The sequence below is a fragment of the Antedon mediterranea genome, chromosome 5, assembly GCF_964355755.1.
Source record: "Antedon mediterranea chromosome 5, ecAntMedi1.1, whole genome shotgun sequence".
Taxonomy (NCBI): Eukaryota; Metazoa; Echinodermata; class Crinoidea; order Comatulida; family Antedonidae; genus Antedon; species Antedon mediterranea.
In genome coordinates, this window is record NC_092674.1 from 26274044 (window position 1) to 26298216 (window position 24173).

Sequence of the window (24173 nt, forward strand, 5' to 3'; positions counted from 1 at the left end):
AAGAAACTGAATATTTAAGTTTAGCACCTATATTTAAAATTCAATCAATTCGCCTTATTTTTTTTACGGGATCAACAATTTTAAACAGTTAGTTACAGTGTCACAAGGGAGTAAGAGATTTTCCACATTTGATGAGACAAGTTATAAATATTTATGCAGAACCCTAGACACCACCACCATACCTCCCTTCCACCACCCCCCCTCCACCTTCAACACACACGCACTCCTAACTCTACTGTAATGTATAGGTATAGTAATTGGCTTTAACATCAGGATATAAAAACAGCATAAATGCAGTATCGAGGATGGACTGGAAACTGGCCAATTCAAAGTTTGTTGGCAAGAACTATTATTAAAAAGAAATCTTATTCATTTCCTGAAATATTCTTAGCACTTATTTACCTTCAGTCATAAACACAAATTAATATTGTTATTCATAATCTTAAGCTCTGTCTACACTATCAAACTAGTGTGGTGTGCCCAAATGTGGTAGTGATATACACAAATATGGTAGTGGTATGACATCATCATGTCCATATATGGGCACATCAAATTTTTATGTCACATAAAGTTTGAGGTCAAAGGTGCATCAGCATTGCATTTCCAAGTCTGTTCTATCTACAAATGCTTTACTCAGACACTTACTTTACTGTTTAAACACTGTTTTTGCAGCCATAATTTATAAAAAAATTAAATCAATACCCAGATAAAATGTTACCACACATAGGAAGTTTGTAATTGCAAGCACAATGCATACATAACTACCAAAGATAGGTTTCATATTTTTTTTTATATAAAAATAGTGAATATTATATTTTTTCTACAAACTAAACTGTCAATAAATATAATCTATAAATATAAAATTTAAATGGGAAAATACAGAATTTTAAATACAAATTCATAAAATGTAGTGCTAATAAATATCTAAAAAAGTTAATCATTAAACCACGATTTTGAGTGGTACTGAAGTCAGAAATTGGAATTACAGTATGTTGCTTAGGACTGTTTGCCATTTCTTTGAAAAAATATAATATTTTGTTTGTTTTAATTGAAATACCAATAAATGAAATATAAAAATAATTTACATAACTGCCCCTTAATGTTAAAATATAATTTATTTAAAGCTTTGTTACCCATTCATTTTTTTTTCTTTGTTAATACATTGTTCCAAATGCCCACTTCGCTATTTTCTGAAATATATCAACTGACCAACTCGTCTTTTCGACTCTTTTAATCCATGGCGTATTAACGACCGGTGGCTCTGACGTTCTATTTATATTCCACAAAGGGTAATGGAATGTAATGTTATATAAATACGCCCATCGATTGAACACAGCCTTTTCCGTGAGGAATCGATGTCCGCCAAACAACGTGGCATTTTCGTGGCTGTGATAGTAGTCGCATTCTCCTGGGCTATCAAAACTTTGCGAATAGTGATATTTGGTATTCTCATGTGGATGTTCTCTACAAAGCAATTTAAATGTACAGTAGATATAATTTATTGTAATACTGCAGCATTTTTCCTATATTATAAAATACACTGTACCTACAGTAATTTCCCTATCGTATTACTGTACCATGCAGTAATTTTCTTATAATATTTAATAATAATATGCCTACTGTATCTGCAGTACTTTTATTCAATAGGCCTATTGTAGTTTTTTTATCTTATTCAATAGGCCTACTGTAGGCCTACCTACAATAAATCTCTCTTTCTAAATAGGCCTACTATACCTACAATAAATGCCTATCTGAATTATAGGCCTACTCTATCTACAATAAATGCCTGTGAATTATAGGCCTACTGTATCTACAATAAATGCCTATGTGAATTATAGGCCTACTATACCTACAATAAATGCCTATGTGAATTATAGGCCTACTATACCTACAATAATTGAATAGGCAGGGCTACCTAAGTAATTCCCTACTCATTGAAAAGGCCTATACTGTACCTTAAGTATTTTTTACTATAGTATCTAATCTACAGTATTTTAACTAGAATTATAAAGTAATTTCTAAACATTTTCCTTCACATTGCAGTAAATTTCATATCTTATGAATTTGAATCATTCGGACCTATGTAAATAAAATACACTAATTAATATACACTATGTGGTCTAATATCATGGTACTGTGTCATAATATCACAACTACGTCTACAGATACAATAAGTATATTAACCTGTTTATGTTATATGCACTATCATGCTAATAAATAGTTTATAATAATATAGTAGTTCTGTAGGTTTCATATGTAACAATGTACCTGCAATAATTTTCATACACAAAACCATAGATATCAATTTTCTCACACATATCCAAAGCTGTGAGTATTGTGTACCATCCAGTTGATAACCAAGTATTGCTTTCCATTCTGAAGGGAAAAACCCAACAAATTTGTATTAATGTTATTTTAAAATACATTTGAGGTAAAATAACACAACATAAGAATCTATATTACGTTAGAAAAACACTGAAACTAAAGTGGGCTAATGGTGAAGTGCTTGCATATAATACTGAAGAGTGTGGGTTTAAGCCGTGGTTTGATCATTTTTTTTACTCTTTCCTGTTTAATCTGTACACAATATTTCATTGATCTTGTAGCGTTACAATTTCATTAATCTAGATATTACATTAAAAATATTAAAGGAAAAATTTCAACTTACCTATTTTTACCAGTTTCCAATTCAAATATCACATCTGCCATGAGTTCACCATTTTTATCAAGACTATAGAAATCAATATTTGGAAACTGTTCCTTAAGAATTTCAGCTTTTAGCTTAGCCCACTTATGATTCTTAGCATTTAGTCCAAATAATATAATCGTCTCAGGAGTTCCTACTCCCTCTAAAATATCTATGTTTGCCATCACGTTTGTTGTTGACATGTGACATACAACACGAACTGTCGTCCTGGAACCAACATCATTTTGGTACTGTTTGACAGGAGAATGATTCATTCGAATAACGCAGGAGGCATTGTCAATTATTTCACCAGCTCCTGTGTTCAACATTTGACCAGAGGATGAAACAATAGCACAAGATGAACATTTCTTTTTAAGTTTCTGAAAAAAAAAAATACATTATAGGCAACACCTCTTCCAAAACGGAAAACTACCAGACTACAGTATTCTTCGTGACCAAACTGTCCCAAATTCTAAATAAATCAAAACTTACCTCATTGCTCTCCATAGATTTGTAATGTTGAACAATCTCTGGTTTGTATTTTTTTGAAGGAAGTTTAAATATTGCGCTGTCATTACTAGGTTGTAATGGTGAAATATGTTTCAAGTTACTTCTAATAATGTTGTTACTCAATGCAATAGTAGGTTCTTGTTGAACTGGAGGGACGTATGAACTGGTAGAGTTTGACGCACTATATATTGCAATGGTAATAGCATAACATGATATAACTACAAGGAAGATTACTTTCATCTGTAAAATAAAAGAACAATTTAATAAGTATGACTTTCAATTAGTATTAGTGTACATTGTTAAAGATGTATTGTCCCTTTGACTAATTCCAAAAAAAATAAAAAATATTTCGAAAAAAAGTGGGTCATTTTGAAGTATCATAATAGTCGAAAAAAAAACTCATTTAACTGAAATACAGACGTTTCTTTGTTTAAAAAATAACTTTGACTTCCAGTTTTCGATCAAAACATATCTCATAATGCAACTCGCTTGTTTGGCTACTCTGTATGCATTATCATAAAACTTCTTCGCGATCTGTGTAAAAACACTTGTGGTTTGAAATATATGTTTACTTTCGCTTACGACGATTTTCCAGACGAAATGTAATCAAATGAATTTACCTGTTAATTACGTTTTTGGCTCGAATTTTCGCATTAAAATGAATAACTTTAATTATTACTTTGATGTGGCCAATTTAAATTTAGAATATTTTGACCTTCATTTTTTGTGTTTCAAGGGACATTACATTTAATGCACTATTAAAAAAAAGATCATATCCCGGTGTGCTGATTTGGGTAGGCGTGGCGGACAGACAGACAGATGAGTCCGTAGATAATACCTTTACCTTTTACCTTTTTTAAAATAGGTAACTATTTATTCTCTACAGTTTTCAGTAACACAAATCTAGTTCTCACCTTTTTTTTAATAAATGTACAACATTGGGCCATTTCTGGAAGTTTCAACGTCAATTTCTAACTGCATTAAATTCCTCACTAGTACAGGTTAAATCAAAGCTGGTACAGAGTAACCATGAATTGGAATGAAATTAAATGTCCAAAAAGGGGGATTGTTATCATTGTCAACTAAAAACAATACAAAAAGATCAAAGGATTACCTACAGTACTTTTAGCATGGACAAAGGATGTCACAAAAATCAAAAGACACAAGGCTTTAACTTAAAAACAGCAAAAAGATCTGTACAGTACAGTGGACTAATATAAAAAGAAATCCAATCTGATTAGAATTTCTTTATTTGGTAATCAAGATTAAAAACAATTACACCATAGAAATAAAACAAAAAAAGATTTGTGCAAAAAAAATCCCCCCAAAAACAGGCCTTGATTGGAACAAATGCCAAGTCATAAACTTTATTTTCACTCAGTTCTTTCCAAAAAGAACTAAATGTACCTTAAACAAAAAAAAGATTAACAAATTTATATAGCAAAGCTGTTCCTAGCATTATGCACTTTGTCAATTGTATGACCCATTACACAACTCCTGGGAGAGGTGCATCATTGATGCGTCAATTACAAATAATTATTGACGGGTACGTCACATCAATGAACAATGGTGTGTCAATGTCTGTCACTATAAGCACCTTGAGCACCTTTGGTGGCGAAGTGAACTCTAGAAATCTGCATTATTATTATTATTATTCTATTACTTTATCACCCACCATATCACCAACAACCTGGTCACAATGTGTCATTGTTCTTCAAAATGAGTGCATCATGGTCACCTAAAGGTAAGTCACTTTTTTGACACAGGGGTGTGTCATGGTATTCATAAAGTATGACGCACCTCTCCCGAGGGTCGTATAGCGGGTCATACAATTGACAAGTGCATTACAACATGAATCGTCCAAGTTTAGATAAAACACTACACTTACAAAAATCTTTGGTTTTGGTAAGCTATTTCCTGTGGTCTTGTAACATTCACAATCTTTTGTGGAATTATGTGTCGTTGATCCCATTGTACATATCCGTCTTCATTTCAAAAAACTGAAATTTAATTTTTTTTTTATTAAAACAGTGTTTGCTCAGATTATTATATTTAATTCTGCCACTAAAACACAATCAACAATTTTTGGCGAAGAAACTGAGAATTCACGTTTAGAATAAAAAATTATGGAAAGAAAAATATAATAAGTTAAATTTACCCTAGAACACATTAATAATATTACATGTACTTGTTATCAGTTTTTACCCATAAAACTCTCTCTGCCGGGCAATACCAGGACTTATCGGGCGGGCATGGATTATGACCGATTTCAAGTAATAATCGACTGCTGAGGCCTGAGTGAAGCAAGTTAAAATTATACAACCGAAAAAGCCATACAATTTTAATCAAAGTAAGCCTATTGACATCTATCTAGGCTAGCTAGAATAAGATGCCATGTTGTAATTGTATGGACATCTTCAACCTAGCCTAGCCTAGGCCTACTTTCTTAAAAATATCTTTTTGATGTATATTATAGGGCCTATATACACACAAAAAGTCATTAACTGTACCCGGGCGTTTAGATGCTGCGGCCGGGCGCACTCCGGGCGTTCACGGCGGGTGGTTTTTATAGTCCTAGCGTAAGCTAGGCTAGGCCTACAGTAACACTTCTGTTTGCGAACTACAGGCAGAGACAGGCCTAGCCTAGCCTTGTTGTGGGCGTAGGCTAGCCTAGGCCTAGCCTGGTAGGTCCTAAAACTAGCCTGGCCCTAGGCTTACTAGATTCTAAAGGTGCCTAGGCCATAGCATAGGTAAGGTTCTTCTCATTTTTGTAAATACCTCAAAATCTGACGACTGCGATGAACATCTTTATATTACTTGTCAACGATATGCGAAATATTAAATGATAACTATAAAATCATCTCATCATCAGCAGCAGCATGACAAACGTATAAATCATAAATCATGTGGTGGATTCGATTAAATTGATAACGCCCTCAATAAATCTGGCAAGCAGACGACAAGTGATGATCTGGATATATATTTACCGTAATATAAATATTTAAATTAGATTACTGTATAAGGTTTAAACAAGCTTAAATACACTACATCTACTATATTTATAAATTTATAAAAAAATAATAAACCGAGCTACAATAATTTGTTTAAGAATACATGGAAACAATCAAGAAATGGCAGACATAAACATTTAAAACCTCCATGATCTCAATGAATGAAATAATTTCAATTTTTAACTGGTAATTTTTAGGAATTAGTTTGAGAGTTTAGAATAGTCAAATCAAATCAAGGAAATTTAACAACAGGATGACCCAGGAGATTAAAAGGTTTATCTGTGGCTGCGACATGATCAGTTCCACACACATTAACAGACAATGCACGCCACAGAGAATATGTACATAGTACAGTACTGTTGGTATTTGTTGAAGCCAGCTCAGTATCCTAGATTACCTTGTTCAAATCAAGTTTGTCTCCTTGTGTAATTTTCTCATGTGCGAATTTGATTTGATTTATTTCACTACCATATAATTTTCAATACAAAAAACCTTTGTGGCAATTTGTTGTTAGGTTGCTTTGGTACTAGGGACAGGCCAAAAGAAGGGGATTTGGGGATTTGGGGATTTGCATTTCATCTGCAAAATGGCTAATTTTAAAAACATGGTACACTCACCACCATATATAACACTATAAAATAAGACAGTGACTAGACTTATGTTGTAACTGGGTTTTATTAAATCTGTACAAGCTGTTAATTGGAATAATAATACAGTAAATACACGCTCTAGAAAATTCTAAAAACGTTATGAAAAACGCACAATATGATGATGACCAGAAGCTGAATGTAAACGTGTTGAGTTTGCAAAATATTATTAGCTTAAAAAAAAACCTTGTGATTTTATACTATGATTTAAATATCCCATTTCAATATTGTATTAATTTGGCTTTGAACTCATAATTACTAAATTAAATTTGTTTAAAATTATCGCCTAGAACTAAAAGTTAATATCAAACAAAATTAAAAATTTAAATATATATTCATGATGATTCACTAATACAAACTCAGTTTCACAATGTAAAAAAAATGCACATTTAAAAGAGCACAAAATTATTAACAGTGATTGGATATTGTGATTTGCTAATTTGCATACAGATGTACTAGTATTAAGAAATCATAATCGAATACAGCACCAATGAAATGACACTTTCCCTGCTGATAATCAAAGTGCATCTAGGAAGCATTGTAATAAATATGCTAATAAGCAATTTACATATTTCCCAGGTGAACATTTATCGCTATAAATTTCTCAGAGCTTGTGAAAGTTGCATTACATATTTTTACTATAAATACCTTAATATTAGTCTATGTATGGATTTTAGAAACTTAAAACTTTCTGTCTAGAACAAAGTGCATCTAGGAAGCATTATGCTAATGAGCAATTTACATAATTTCCCAGGTAGACATTTTGTGACAATATGCTTTTAAATGTTATTATGCAAATGTTTAATTTGATTAAGAAAATTGATCTTAACAACAACTACAAATAGAATATAGATATTGAATGAGCATAAATTAATTATAACTTATTGTTTTTTATTACAAATTCTCAGCTTTTTTTCTTTTCTTAGGATTCAGTTTAAAAAAGCCTTTTTAAAAATTCAATCAACTTCCACATATGTATGTGAAATAGATCAAGATGTTGGTAATGTTATAGCTACATGTTATACTTTGATCAAAAAGTATCGCAGGTTAAAATAAACTTTACAATATTCATCTTCAAAAAAAGGCTACAGCTTGAACAAAAAGAATAATTTATAAATACAAGTTTCAGTCGTATAGTATTAATAGAAAAAAATTCACTCAATGCTCAGCATTAAAGTTCGCTAAAATAGAAATACAATATGTATATATAAACACCAAGGTCTCTTAACAACATACATAAACCATGGAATGGTACAGTGATGCATAACAAATTTTTATGAGAAAGACAAGATATAAATGAACATACATGAACAAAAACATATAGGAACACATATAATAAATATTTTGAAGAAAAACAAAATTCAACAAAATGGTTAAAATATCCAAAACAAAATAATAAATATACATATTTTGACAACACATTTAAAAAGCCCATTTTTATCATGAGTGCAGAAGAGGGATTAAAAATCTGAACTTGGCCAAATATTTTGTCAACAATTTGAATGAATATATTGGAATTTGATCTTTCACAAGAAAAATACAAAAATACACAACCCAAATGGACACACACGCAATATGTACATAAATAACAAAATATTAATACTGTAATAAATGGTTTTAAAATACAGATAATTTTGACTATTGTAATAGGTTATATTTTGTCTCATTTTGTCTCTTTCTGTATGCTGAGTTATAACATTCCCATCATATAGTTTTTAGCAAAATTGTGAGTGAGCTGTCAGAAAGAACGTTCGTTGTTCATTCATATTGAATGTTTCTGCTAGATCCTCTTCCAAACAAAACCCTTGACACATGCATACATAGATGAACACACATGTATACACACATGAACAAAATTGTTGTATCCACACAGAACTATTTTGTTTTAAACTTACATAAAAACAATATGATTTAAAAACCAGATGGGCGTCTCCCACCCTATTTTTCGAATAGATTTTACACTTGGCGTCTCGTATCTATCATTACTTTATATTTAATATATCGTTTATTTATTTATCTCCTAAATAATTATTTACAGTCAATATCTTATCTATACACATTGTACAAAAACAGAGTTAAAAAATTTCTTTATTTCTTATGTTACAAGTTTCACACCAAAATGTTTGGATATTATTTTTTTAAAACTTTCTGCAAACGACTGTGCAAAACTATGCTTGTAAAGTTCCTTTGATAGGAAAAAATATAGATATTATAAGACACATCCCATTTGCAGTTTTTGCTTGAAAGACCAGGACGCCCTCTATAGTTTATCAATCTGGCAAAATGTCATTGCATCGATGTTTGAAAAAAGCCTTTGAAGGATTAACTTGAAGAACACAGAGATGAGGTTCAACAATCCTAGCTGTTAATTCCACTACCTTTGTGTGTTTTTATTTGGGTACCCATTTATTCTCATGGTAAAGTATTGTGAAAGTTTCTTTTGATCAAAACCAACTGTTTTTCCATCTGCTAACAAAATTTGGAATTATTTAAAAGACTAGTCTTCAGAAATTCTATAACTCCAGCATGTGTGATTGTAATTCTGAAAAACCACAGTTGCACCCTCCGCCGCTCCGCAACAAATATTCATTATAACGCTTTATCACTTGATAGCATACTTCCACGTAACGCTTGTAATTGTTCTTCGCCTAGTTTAATCTTATCGTTAAATTCTCGGGACATCCACGTTAAGTTGGACTTCGTTTTAATAAAATACTCATAATCTTGGTACTGTTCCGTGTTTAAGTTCGTTTTGAGAAACGTTGACACAGTTTTACTCTTTTTATCAACAGAATTTTTTAGTGTTTTTGCATCTTCATATTGCTGTCTCAGTTTTGTTAACAGTTGCTGTAGACTAGTCTGGAATAATAAAAACAAAATGTTAATTAGTTATTGTCACTAAATCACAAACATTTATTTTGTCTCTGTCTATTTAATCAACATTCATTCATTCAACATAAAATCCACACCAGAACAGGATAAAATGAAAAATGGTCAGCAGGGCTGTCGCTGTAACTGAAATGAGACGGCTACACCAGCTATGTTGGAAACGGGGGAGCACTAACATGTAATATTAACAGTCTGTCAAAATTAGATATCGTAATTTCAAATTATTATTATTATTTATTATTTTATTTATATAGCGCTTTTCCAAATTAGTATAAAATGATCAAAGCGCTTTACATCAGCACACCCAACAATGAGTTACTTCTTAGGAAATAGATGTGTTTATAGGGCTTTTTTAAATTTTAAAACCGTGGTTTGTTCCCGGATCACAGACGGGAGTTCGTTCCACATCACCGGTCCAAATTTAGAGAAAGTATTATTTCCAGAGGTCCGCTTTTCGAGACAGTGATCCAATCTAGTGTGATCTATCTCGGACCTCAGGCCTCTCTTAGCACATCTATACACCCGTAAGAGATTGCTCAGATAACAAGGCGCATTATTATTTATACAATTGTAGACATGAAGTAACACTTTAAAAGTGATTCTACTTTCAACAGCTGTCAAAAAGGGAACGCTCACAACTTTAGGGGGAGCACTTCCCACTATATCTGTCCCTGAAGTAGCTACATTTTACAGTGTAGAGAAAGAGGGCTATAATGGCACAATACTAAGGAATCTGGCATATAAAAATGTTATTTGTATCAATAGGCCAGGCCACATTTTTTACGATAGGATACTTTTATGTTGAATGTATGTACAGAAAATTATAAAACTAACTTTCTGTTCCTCATCGTCTTCCGCTTCGGCCGTACTAAGGGCGTTCTCAGCCCTTGCTACTCGTCCTGACAGTGATAACAACAAGTCAATTATTTTACTCTGTTCCTCTATGTACTGATTGTATTTTCGTATTTCCCTTCGTTCACACACTTTCTTTACAACTTCTGTTACTTCACTGTTGAGAAAAGAAAATATTTGTTAATACATCTGCTACAATATAAAATCCAATTTTAACTTATATTCACACTGGTAAAATCAAAACCAAAACTTATTAATGGCAGAGTTGCCCGTCTCTATTTTCAGATTCTGCAGTATTGTGCATGTTTGTGGGTGGTACGCCACTCCTTCCTCACAAACGAGTCTGAATTACCGACAGCCCCAGAGCTTAAAAACAGGTACCAATTGTTTACATCTATGTAAGGAGGAACAAGAAGGATAAAGGATTCAGCACTGCAGTGACTTAATTGGAGCTCGAACCCACAACCTCTGGATAGTGCGTCCAATAATCATAGCCTTCATTATAGTGTTGTTTATTTCTTAAAGCTCTGTCCGCACTATCAAACTAGTTTGACAAAAAAGGTGTGATGTGCCCAAATATCGTAGTGATAAGATTTCACCATGTCCATATATGGGCACATCATATTTTTTGTCACATCAAGTTTGATAGTGTAGACAGAGATTAATAGCCACCCTTTATATTATATTATATTATTTATATTATTATTAATACTCTTGTATTACTTACTTTCCAAGCTCTTCATTTTTCTTTTTATCTTCTTCAAGCTCTTGTAATTCTAATTTCAGTCCTTCTAACTTTTTGCTTATACTGTTTATTAACTCCGCCTAAAAATAAAATTGATTTTAAATGCTAAAAGATACAAAACTGACACATATACTGTACCATACACTAATAAGGGGATTAAAAAAGGCCCTGATGCTAAATAGGAACCTAAAAATGAATAATGGTATTGATGCAGCGATTCATAAGGTTACTATATTATATTCTTCAGTCCTTATATAAATATAATAAAACCCATCCACCCACATTTTTTTTTTATATTTATGTAAAAAAGGTATTTTTGCAATAATTGGAGGATTTGCGATATTAATCAGCCAGTGGGAGTTATTGTTGTACATTACGAATTTTTACAATTAAGTGTCATGTGACAATATGATGCATGTCTGAATAGGGTAAAAGGTAAACCAGATTGGCATTGGTTACCTTTTTCTTGTTTAATTCCTGTGTGTCTAACTCTTCTGAGCTTCCTTCAATCTCTTGCGATGCCTTCTTCATTAGGAGTGCCTTGGAGGTGGAAATGTAGTACTGTGATGTTGGTGACAGAGCAGGAATCGGAGATGTTGGTATCCTAAAGAAACAAATGAAAAACAATTAGCTACACTAAACACAAACACGCTGCAAATTATCTATAGTTTACAAATTGAATACTCTAATACCTGTTGCAATACAGTACTTCAAAAGCAAAAAAAAATTGTCAAAATTAATTCACAAATAAATTTGTTTTTAAATCAAGCTTTCATTAGAGGCTAGCCCGAACTTGCCCATGTTTCACAAAGCTGTAGGTAGCCCAATTCCACATGCCATGAATAGGCCTACTTACTGGTGAGGCATGATTAGCTGTACCACACACACACATTGGTACTAAATACTGTACAACACAATGGCAAGGGACAAACACTATTGTACACAGCCTACTAACTACACAGTAGTTGAACAACTATAGATTTACAATACATACACAACGTTCCCTTGCTATGAGTCATATAATCCTGATATTGTTAAACCTCACTTGGCTTATCAAATTACTACAAAAATGCTGGCATAGTAATATAAATATTTATGTCACATTTTTAAAAGTCAATCATTTCTACATATTTTGCTCTATAGACCTATAATTCTTAACTACTTATTTTGTTATTCATTTTATTGGTCTGCTGCATATTTGGGTTTCTATCTGGGGTTGCCCTAGCTTGCTTCATTGCAAGCTGTCCTATGCATTGTTACAGTATTCATTAGAAAAAATGTTGGAAATGTTTATGTTTTAATAGTTTCATAAAAAATCATTAAATTTAATTATTAGTATTTTCATTTGATGTATATAATTGTTGCAAATTTTATACACATCCAACCGCAGGTGACTCACAAATTAGAAGTGGATATAGGCTATATCAGACTAAGCACCACTGCAATTAAGTGGAGTAGAAACAGTTGCGAGTTACTCCCCTGGTAATACTATTTATGTCAGGATTGAACCTAGGACCTTAGGATTGCAAGGCAATCATGTTAACCACCAAAGCCCCTTTCTCACAGATGTGCCTGCAATATACCGGTACAGTGCTGGCGTCGTGCCGGTATCGTTACCGGCATATACCCATTCTCATCGGACTATCGTGCCGGAAATATAACCGGTATATACCGGCTTTCTGTGAGAAAGGAGTCGGGCATATTCGGCCAATAAAAAGTCTCTGACAAAATAATTATTGAGGGCGCCCTTTATTGTTATTGTTTTTGTCTAGCGATGATATGGCGGCGAATGTTAAGTTACAGATTATTATCTTCCTTTATAGCATATTTATGCAATACATGCTATGTACAGTATATTGTGCATATATTATACAGGTATAGCAATTAATTTGCCGTCATCGGCAATCTGTAAAACACCTTAATTAGAAGGCTGTAGGCCTACAATTTACAAGGCGACGAAAGGTCAGGCACCAACAAACAAAGAGCTAATGGCCTAGCCTAGCGGCCTATATAGATTATGCTACAAATTTCTTCTTGTCCCCTTATTTTAAGCAGCTCTCTTATCTCATTATCCCTTCAGTTCGACATTATTATTGTTAATTGAATTGAATAGGCGCCAAAGTGATACACTTGACTGCGCAAGGTGTCAAAGCCTCGACGGGGAACCCCGGAATATAACGGCAATACGTTCTCACAGAATGCCCGTCTGGCATTGCGGGGAATATCCCTAGAATATTACTAGGTCTAAAGCAGGTCATGTCGATGCCGGCATGGTGCCGGCATGATGCCAAGACGACCCGTTCTCACAGAAAACCATACCGGCATGGTAATGGTATATTCCCGCAATGTTCCTGGCACACAACTCTGTGAGAAAGGGGCTCAAGTTACAGCTCCACTACTTTTTCTAACTTCCTTATATTAATGCACGCCTTGTAAATTATAGTATGTCTCATGTCTTGCTCATTTTCAAACCCAATAAATAATTCTACATGAATTATACTTTCAGTCTAGGGTTAGTTGAAAATAGGCCAATTACCGTAACTTTCCTATACAATGATTGGTGAGCCTCTATTGAATCTAAATTAATTACCTTGTAATATCATAAAAAATAAGTGTAGTAGATTTGATTTAATATTTGTGATTTTTAATAATTTAAGGGAAAAAAGTCAAGAAAAACCTACAATGTTATTTTAAAAACATAAATCATTAAAACATACACAAATTTAGTAAGCTGGTATTTCTTCCTGGTAAAGCTACTAAACTTTAATCAATTTTACTCCTGGGTCAAGTGGCAACCAGGGGCTACCAGGATACAATTCTGTATAATACAGTAAACAGAATGTATTATAGGGCCAACAAATCAATGGTGGATTGGGATTGGAGAAGGGGGGGGGGGGGGATAAGAATTATATCTAACATATAGAAAGCTTGATTGTACTATAATCTAACCAATTGAAAGCCTAATTGTACTATAGGCCTGCATTAGGCATTGTGAAAAAAAATCAACTAACCTGTCAGGTGACAATGGCCGGGTGAAGTGGGGAAGGCATCTAACCAATTGAAAGCCTAATTGTACTATTGGCCTGCATTAAGCATTGTGAAAAAAAAAACAACTAACCTGTCAGGTGATGATGGACCATCTTTCACATGATTTTCAACGCAACCATTTGACATATCCGGAAATATTTCCATAATGTACGCTTCCGCACTGACCTCTGTCGATAACAAACGTATCAATTCAGAATCCTCGCAAGAACGAAGAATAATGTTTTTAAGTTCTTCCGAACGCTTGTCCGTTTCATGTATGCGTCGTTCTTTCCACCTTTCAAGTGACGACAATTGAGGATGCTCCGTTAAACTTGTTTTTGACAGCTTCCTGTTAATACAGTTTATATTTGATTCCTCTTGTTCGTGGGTACTGTGACCGTTAGTTGGCAGAGAAAATCCGTTTGTAAATTCTGTTGTTATTGACGGGGAAATGCTTACGTCAGACGCAGGGGACAATGATGGGGTGATCGATGGAGATGTTTTGAAATCGCCGCCATCGTGAGATGGTCGATGGAATCTGTGACTATTGCCAACAACCTCTGAATTTGATCTGAAAAATACAATTTTTTAAGGAATTTAAATTCAATTTCAATGTAATACCATGAAGGAATATGTATACGACAAACATCCACAAGATTATGTTTAAATCAATAAATAATAAAAGAAAATCAATATTTTCACTGTCAGTGTCGATGTACAGTATACATATAGTTAATGTTCAGTGGTAAAAATTAACAATAAATACCTCTAATAAAAGACCTCAAATTTATCTGGCTTAGTTTAATACTACAGTGTAACTTAACTTAAGTGGTTTTTAATTGGAGGTAGACAAAATATTAAAATGTACAGAAGGGTTTAGTATGTCAAATGGCAATCAGTACATGATGATCAAGACAGTGATATATGATAGGGGTGGAGAAGGCAGTGGGAATGATATAGGCGTACAAAATCAATATGATATAATATGCATATAATATGACACAGTCAATACATCATATTGAACAAGTTAGTCACCAATAATTCACTTTCCCGTAAAGGAGCAAATATCTTTTAACACTACAGTCAACCCCTATCCAGGGGGACATCCCTGTTAAAGGGACACTTTCCTATGAAACCAACAAGGGCAATACATTTTTTTAAACTATAGCCAATTGGGTTGTCCCCTAATTAAGGGGACACTTTATAGATTCTACTATACATCAACAAAAAACCACTAATCTTTATTGGAACTAAGACCTTGGAGGAAAAAATATGCTAAAACCAAAATGCCCTATGAATGAATATTAAGAACCAACCTATACCACCACAAAAACCCTAACCTATTATCATTGTACTTAAAAAATCTTCAACAAGACACATAGTTAACGTAAGTAAGAAAACTAAATACCTTGTGAGACACCGCTTAGGTGTATAGTAATGAGAACAACCTGGACAAATCATTATCATACTTGCACAATAAAAATGATTTGAAATATTAATTTCAAACCAAGATCTGATGTTTCTTCTAGCTAGATTATAGATGACACTGCTATTATAATACCAACACAACCTCTACCAGAAACTGCTAGAAACGAAGTCTACTGTAACCACCAAAATAACTAACTGACTGTATTCGGCAGCTAAGGCCTGTATGACATCAAAGACCACAACTGCGTCTTTAATAACAGGACATACAGGAAAAAGGAAAACACTAGTCAAGATTCTAATCAGGCGATTTCATTAAACAATACACCTTGTTCTTGAAATCCTTACGTCCTGAAGGATTGTGGTAACTATGCTAGGGTGATTCTGTAAGCTAGGAGGATTCCGATATCCTTAGTGATATTATACTAAATATATACTATGAATAATAATAATTCTGAGATCTGGAGTCAAGGGTTAAAAAGATCGTCATGGTGGTGGATTACCATTCTAACTAGGATTAAGTCCACCCTAAATGACATATTTATTCTCAATTGATAAACAACAACATTTAACAAATATGCGAAAAGAATAATAATTATTAAGTATGAAAACTGATCTACTCTGAACATTAAGCTCTGTCTACAATATCAAACGAGTTTGACAAAAAATGTGGGATGTACCCAAATTATGGTAGTGATATACCTAAATGTGGTAATGATATACCCAAATATGATCATGATATACCCAAATATGGTAGTGATATGACATCATCATGTCCATATATGGGCACATCACATAAAGTTTGATAGTTTAGACAGAGCACAATTAGCCCTGTAGATACAACCATATCAAACTTTCTGATCAGATATTAACCAGGTTGCCTAATAATATATAATTACAGATATTATAAGCAATTAGTATTATAATGAAATCAAAGATATCATAGTAGTAATTCAAGAAATTTAGTTTTTTTCATAGAAACTTTCTCATTGTTGGTTTTTGCTCAGGACATAACACCGCAACACAAAATATAATTGTAAGTCACAAATACATTGTATTTAATTTTATAATACCGTATACAATATTTTACAACTCAATGATACAGTACATTCTTTGAATGTATTGTCACGACTAGATCTAGAAAATGCCAAGAATTGAAAAGTATTCTACGATAAGCGCGATACCAATATTGACATTGTATAGCTCTGTACTACTATTACTAAACTTTTCCAAATTTATTGATACAAATAATTTTAAAGATAAAACGGACGAGGAAGTTGGTTAAAACTTTCCTGAAATATAATTACTACACTACACAACAATCTTAAAAATGTATTTATTATATTTTTTAACACTGTTATGTGACCATGTAAATGCATAAAATGTGGTTAACTATAATATAATGAATTTTTTGTGGATATATATTAACTGTATTTGAAATTATAATTTATTTATGTTAATAATTATTTAATTAAGTTGATGATCATGATAGTGAATTGTTGTTGTTAGTTATTAAAGGATGTATACAATAAAACATCTGTCTTAACAACAGCCAAACCCTATTTAAGGGACAACCCTATTAAAGTGAAAATTGTGTCAGATTCCGAAGGTCCCACAATATTGGTTCTGCAATAACTGTAAATTTATTTTTATATTAATATATATTTTAATATACTGTATGACTAAAAGAATAAAAAAGAATAAAAATAAATGAAATTAAAGAAGAAAATAAAAAGTCTTCTATTACTAGCTCAGACCCCACTAAAAGCAAGAAGAATCTCTAGTATTAAAGAAGTTTTAAAACCAAAGCGCTTAATCCATCACTAATCGAAATTTAAATCTAAATCTAGTTAATCCCAATAGCTACTACTATAGTTAATAATAAAAATTGCAGAGTATGTAATTAAAACCTGATATATACATATAATTATATAGCTATGTTCAAACTACTACCTACCATTATATACAGTAAACTGTACTACTGTACAACAGTATAGAATGGATAGGAGTTAAGTTGATCTACAGTAATTCATATTAGACTTACAACCTAAAGCTCTGTCTACACTATCATTATCAAAAAGTGTGATGTGCCTAAATACGGTAGTGATATGCTCAAATATGGTTGGTAGCGTTATAACATCATTATTTCCATAAATGGGCACGTCACATTTTTTTGTCAAACTAGTTTGATAGTGTAGACAGAGCATAAGTAAAGTGCGCGAGTGATCGGAAAACTCTATATTATTCAATTGTATCCTGTGTGGTACGGCAAACTTAAATCATGCTACCTAGGTGAAAGTGTTCACATACTACATCATGAGGAATGACACGACATACATGTGGTAGACTTGATAATCCATTTCAAATCCCACAATAAATAAATAGATAAAGAAAAATGATAAAGGAAAAAATTATAAACAGAAAATGTAGGCTTATATATAGTGACATAGGTACAGAAAGATAATTACAAAACTCTACAAAAGTAAACACTCATAATGGGTGTGACAACATACATATTGTTGTGTATGTTACCAAATTGTCCGTTAATGATATTGACGTATTCAAAGTGTCTATGATGAACGGTACTACACTACATAGAATATTTCATGCAAAGAATAAAACATATATAAAATGATATTACCTTGTACAAGTCAGCAAGAATAGAGTCATTGGTCTTGAGTGGGGTAAAGAAGAATAGCAAACATGAGAGATTGATATGACAAAAAAACACTACCAATATCGAGAGAATTTAAACATATAAAAGCATACAGATGTGTGTTTTGTGTGTGACAGAGCAATCTCGATTATAATCAGCAGTCGTTTGAGTGTTTAATGAAGCGTGAAGAGATCGACACAAGAAAAACTGGATGGATTCATTGATGAATAAGTCATCAATATGTTCACTGAGTCATACTAATGAATAATCATTATTGCTGATGAATAATCATTAGGTACACAAGTTATTTTATTTGTATAGGAGGCATGATTGTTTTTTGACAACTAAGTGTGTGCGGTGAAGCGTTACTTTAGAATCAAGGCAGACTATTGACAATTTCTATGAAACCAATCATTTCTTTACACAGTGGACTAATTAACATAAAACTGAAAAGTTGATGTAATTAAAGATTTCATTAAGAAGTGTTTTCTAATTTATAGACAAAAACTGCATAAATAATGTTTACAATTAATTTATAGAATATGGCTGCGCCGAGGAGAATAGTTTTAAAATGTCGCAACATGTATTGCACAATAACCACCAAGACATGAAAATGAAATGACTTCTAACATAATTTTCGCCCAAACCGAGGAAGAAGTTCGATAATTTTCAGTGTCAAATGTATTGAAACAATACATAAGAAGGAAGTCATACACATAAGTCCTGTGTAATTGTGGCTATAAAAACACATACCACACATTAGATGTACTTTGGAAGGAAGAACCATGTCTGGAACAAGTCACGAGAATAACATAATGTGATAATGTTTATCATATTATGTTTCATCCTTATTATGTTTATAATAAAGCACAATTTAATGCAATATTCTTGGGTATTTTTAAACAGAGGGTTAATGTGATACATATTTGCCGCCTTATGTCGTGCCTCCCGAATCTCCTTCTCCCAATACACTAGAAATACTGTAAAATATCTGTTTTTTATAGGATTCCCTCATGTCCAATTTATGAACATGCATACTAACAATGCAAAAAATATGTGATTCATATACAGACAGTTTAGAGAAGTATTCCTTGAATATCTTATGGTTATTTGGTGTATTACTATTAGAGACTACTGTATGAAAAATAATTTTTTTTCTCTAAAAATAGTCATAATAATAATAACAACTTTATTTAAAAACGGATGCAACACTTGAATCACCATATTGGTGTTTTTCACAAGGCCGTTACTTACTACAAAACTATTTATACTATTACACAAGTTATCAATTACAGTACAAAAACAACAACAACAACAAAAAAACAAAAAAAAAAGATTTCATGAAAAAATATAGAGTTTCAAGTATATTTTATCTTTGGTCATTTATCATTTTTTTAAATATATGTATATTAGGAGCTGTAATTGCATTTGAGTTTATAGCATTTAAACTATTCCATAGCTTTGCGCCAGAATACGAGAAACTTTTCTTTTTATACTCAGTGTTTGCCTTATGTAAACTTAGAATATCTTTTGATCTAGTATTATATGTTTGTTTGCGTTCATAGAATCTGTTTCTTAAGTAGGATGGTGTCAAGTTATTCATTATTTTATACATTGTGACTGCTTCGTTGTAATATTGTTTTTCTTCTAAATTAGGCCAATTTAAATCTTTGAGCGCCTGTGAGCTAGAATCATACCTAGATGTATGTGTAATTATTTTAGCCGCTCTATTTTGGAGTACTTGGAGTTTATATTTGAGGGTTTGGTTACAACGACCCCATACTACATTGCAGTAGTCAAAATGGTGGGCTATGATAGATTTGTACATTAATGATTGAATATTTTGAGGGAAAATATTGCTGCATTTTTTTAGATAGTACAGACCTGATATTACTTTATTTTTCACCTGATCTATTTGTTTATGCCATTTTAAATTTTCATCGATAATAACACCTAAATGTTTACAGTTATTTACCTTTTCAAGTTTTGTACCGTCTATATTAATATTAATATCCATGTTAATCAATTTATTTAATTTTTGATGTGTTCCTAAAATCATATATTCAGTCTTTTTAATGTTTAGACTTAATTTGTTACTTGCTAACCATAGTTGTACATGTTTTAGATCAGTATTTACTTTGCTTATTATATCGTGTATGTCTTTAGATGCATAATATAACGCAGTGTCATCTGCGTACATGCTTACATTTACATGAGAAACTGAGTTAGGTAGATCATTAATATACATGATAAATAGAAGGGGCCCTAATATTGATCCCTGAGGGATTCCACAAACACTATTAGACTTTACCGAATCAACATTGTTAATATTAGTAATATGTGTACGATTTGTTAAATAATTTTCAAACCATTTGATAACATGATTAGCAAAATTAAAATTGTGTAGTTTTTTTATTAGTATCTGGTGATTAACAGTGTCGAAAGCTTTTTTGAGATCAAGCATTATTAGTCCTATGTATTTACCATTTTCAATACTGTCAATCCAATCTTCAGTTATATTTATTAATGCCGATGATGTCGAGTAATTTGGCCTAAATCCAGATTGTTGATTGTATAATTTAGGGTTGATTTGTGGATAGAGTTGGTCAAAGACAGCGCGTTCAATAATTTTTGATAAAATTGGTAGTACAGAAATTGGCCTGTAGTTAGATGGTTCACTTCGGTCGCCATTTTTAAAAATTGGGCATATTCGTGCATTTTTCCATTTACTTGGGAAGTCGCTGGTTCTTAGAGATAAATTAATTAAAAATGTAATGGGTTGTACAATTGAGTTGATTGCTAATTTTATTAGTTTAGCAGGAATTTCATCCTGAAATAAAACAATTGCTACAAACTATTTTCGTCAATAAGTATCATAAGGGTACTACTGTATCGAAGGTTATGAAGAGAGGCTAAATATCTATTAATCAATATATTTGCCATCTAGCTAACAAGTTGTACGTCAGTAAAATCAATATGAACTCATTGTAACGTGCGTATAGCTCCACCCATATTCACTCGACATTATTATTCAATAGCCCTCTGAGATCTGTAGCTGTAAGTGTAAATATACTAGCCCATGTGCCATTTGCTAGCCCAACTAATTCCTACAGGCCCACATTAATAATATTACAAAACTTTTTGTCAACAAAGTTATAAAAAATTCAACCAAACACTGTTGTTCTAGTACAAGACTGTTTCGCTGTAGATTATACAGTACTAGCCCGGTTGCTATTTTACACGCCCAAATTATCATATCAATTATTTTATGCTATGAGTTAATGGTACAGTTGGAACGATTGTTATAATTATTTTACAGTAATTAATTAAGAAATACAAGCATCATATACATCGATATATGGGCTAGCCCACAGTGGTTTACACTAGACATGTTGGGCTAGCCCACAGTGGTTTACACTAGACATGTTGGGCTAGCCCACAGTGGTTTACACTAGACATGTTGGGCTAGCCCACAGTGGTTTACACTAGAAATGTTGGGCTAGCCCACAGTGTTTACGCTAGACATGTTGGGCTAGCCCACAGTGGTTTACACTAGACATGTTGGGCTAGCCCACAGTGGTTTACACTAGACATGTTGGGCTAGTACAGTAGTAAACTAAAACAAGAATATGAATCTTTAGAGGCTCCCTTTTAAAATAGGTTTCGCAGCGCTTGGGACATTAAAGTCATGACAAGTACTTATAATACAAAAGTACTGTATGCTTCACAAACCAAACAATTATAAAATAACTACTAGTTACATTGTGATTTACATTGTGTTAATACGGCAATGGAAAATATTTATTCTAACAACAGTGGTAGTGTTGTTGTTACTTCCCCATTTGTTATACAGTGTTATATTTTTCTGTTGTAAACCAAAATGCGTAAAGGAAGAATTGATGATGGTTAAGTATCATATCCTTCATACTGAGAACAACCAAAATAGGGAAATTTCCCAATTTAATAAACATCCTAAAATAATTATGATTATAAATTAATATTGATGACCATCAAACAAAAATCCTATATAATACTAAACATTGAAAATATATACTTTAAAGCTCTGTCTACACTATCAAACTAGTGTGATGTGCCCAAATATGGTAGTTATATGCCAAAATATAGTAGTGATAGAACATAATCATGTCCATATATGGCACATCACATTTTGTTGTCACATAAAGTTTGATAGTGTGGACAGAGCTGTATATATTTCTAGACTTTTTAAAAAGAACTTTGGCAATAGAATAAGAATTATCACCAATTAAATGACATGCATTTTGTTTAATACAAAGCACATTAACAAAACAATGTTTTAAATGTTCTTATAAATATAGTGATTTATCATCATTGCAATTGACAGGTTAAAGTTGAACCTATTTATTAACCATTGTGAAAATAACCCACATATGGTATTTGGTACATTTTAAAGCTATGCTTCCTAACTTGTTCTTTAAAATAAATGTCTGTATACTAGAATTTCCTAAAGTTTTATTTTCTTCCTGTCTGCAAGTTCTGCATTTATAACCTCTTTCTATTCTTCCTTTTAAAAGTTCTTTCTTGTATTGATGATAAACAATATACATACCAATCAAAAGACAAAAATGTTTGACCATCGATCTCCTAGGCTGAATTGGGCACAGGTGTGGAAGTGTTTATTAACTAGTAATTCCTATCTCTGCAACCAACACAGCTAGCTAGCCAGTGCTTGAATGATTATGGCACACAATCTTTTATCAGCAGTTTCCATGTATTTGAACATGAAAGTAAAACGGCAATGAATTATTATGATACGACAAATTCATTTTCACTTTCAAAATATAAAAATGGAAAGTAATCCTTTCTTTCCAAAAAAAAAAATTCAAATATGGAAAACACTTTGAGAATATAATTGTACTGAGGTGGGCAGGGAAATTGAAAAGTTCCACCTTCAGAAAACCAACATTTATAGACTTTAACCTCACCACAGAGCCCACACAATTAACCTGTGGATACCTGTATATTTGCTGCCACAATTTTAACCTTTGACACTAACAACCTACACCTCTCCACCAGCTATATTCCTGCAAAATATCGCATTTCTATTTCAAATAAACCCAATATCTTTAAAACTAACATGGGTCCTATTTTCTATAAACTGAGTATTATACAAAAGTTTTAACCCTAATTAAAAAATTCAACTAAGAATAATAGATATGATTAAATGGAATGAATGTTCAAAGAAATCTAATAAACCCAATATTTTTTAATCTAACATGGGCCCTAATGTTATAAAACTATAGTTTTAACTAAGAAATTCAACTAAAATATGTGTACGTACTTACTTACTGCTTGTCTGGAATGTCCAAAGAAAATTTAAATTATAAAAAATAAATTGATGAGCAAGTTTATTATAATGGAAGATCCTCATTCGGGTCAGTTTGATAGATCAAGCAGAACAGTGGTTTACCCTTCAAATACCAAAGTAATTACAAAAGAAAAGGTACTATCATAGTTGTTAAGTCATGCATGCCGTACAAGTATTTTGTGGGCTTAAATAATAGAATTCAATGACAGTTTATATGACGATGAAATCGCACAGACAAAGAATAGTACAACTTTTTGAACAACAGAACTGACATTTTGAGAAAAACCTAGGCATCGGTTTCATTTGATATTTAGAAAGCGAACTGATGTCAGTGGTAGTTTATTTGTGAAAAAGTAATTTATATATAGATGCCCTGAA

The 24173-nt window shown here is 32.3% G+C and overlaps 2 protein-coding genes across 5 annotated transcripts in view; both read right to left on the reverse strand.

The window, feature by feature from the left end:
* Positions 1-206: 206 nt before the first annotated feature.
* On the reverse strand, positions 207-6067 carry LOC140050162 (alpha-N-acetylgalactosaminide alpha-2,6-sialyltransferase 5-like). Of its 2 annotated transcripts, none has more exons than XM_072095232.1 (6): positions 5975-6067; positions 5085-5196; positions 3179-3436; positions 2669-3066; positions 2269-2376; positions 207-1464 (listed from the first exon to the last, which is right to left on the reverse strand). In XM_072095232.1, exons 2-6 carry the CDS (start codon positions 5166-5168, stop codon positions 1155-1157), a joined length of 1158 nt encoding a protein of 385 aa, XP_071951333.1. In that variant the 5' UTR covers positions 5169-5196; positions 5975-6067; the 3' UTR covers positions 207-1154. The 2 variants fall into 2 exon arrangements, with proteins under 2 accessions (XP_071951333.1, XP_071951334.1); XM_072095233.1 differs by lacking the exon at positions 5975-6067 and adding an exon at positions 4111-4278.
* Positions 6068-6876: 809 nt separating this feature from the next.
* LOC140050125 (uncharacterized) overlaps positions 6877-24173 on the reverse strand; it is an 85364-nt gene continuing 68067 nt past the window's right edge. For all 3 annotated transcript variants that reach the window (XM_072095168.1, XM_072095169.1, XM_072095170.1), the window contains 5 exons: positions 14459-14938; positions 11800-11944; positions 11323-11420; positions 10578-10752; positions 6877-9713 (listed from right to left, as the gene is read on the reverse strand). In XM_072095168.1, coding sequence (XP_071951269.1) covers positions 9444-9713; positions 10578-10752; positions 11323-11420; positions 11800-11944; positions 14459-14938 — 1168 coding nt within the window. In that variant the 3' untranslated portion in view covers positions 6877-9443. The remainder of the gene's footprint in view (positions 9714-10577; positions 10753-11322; positions 11421-11799; positions 11945-14458; positions 14939-24173) is intronic.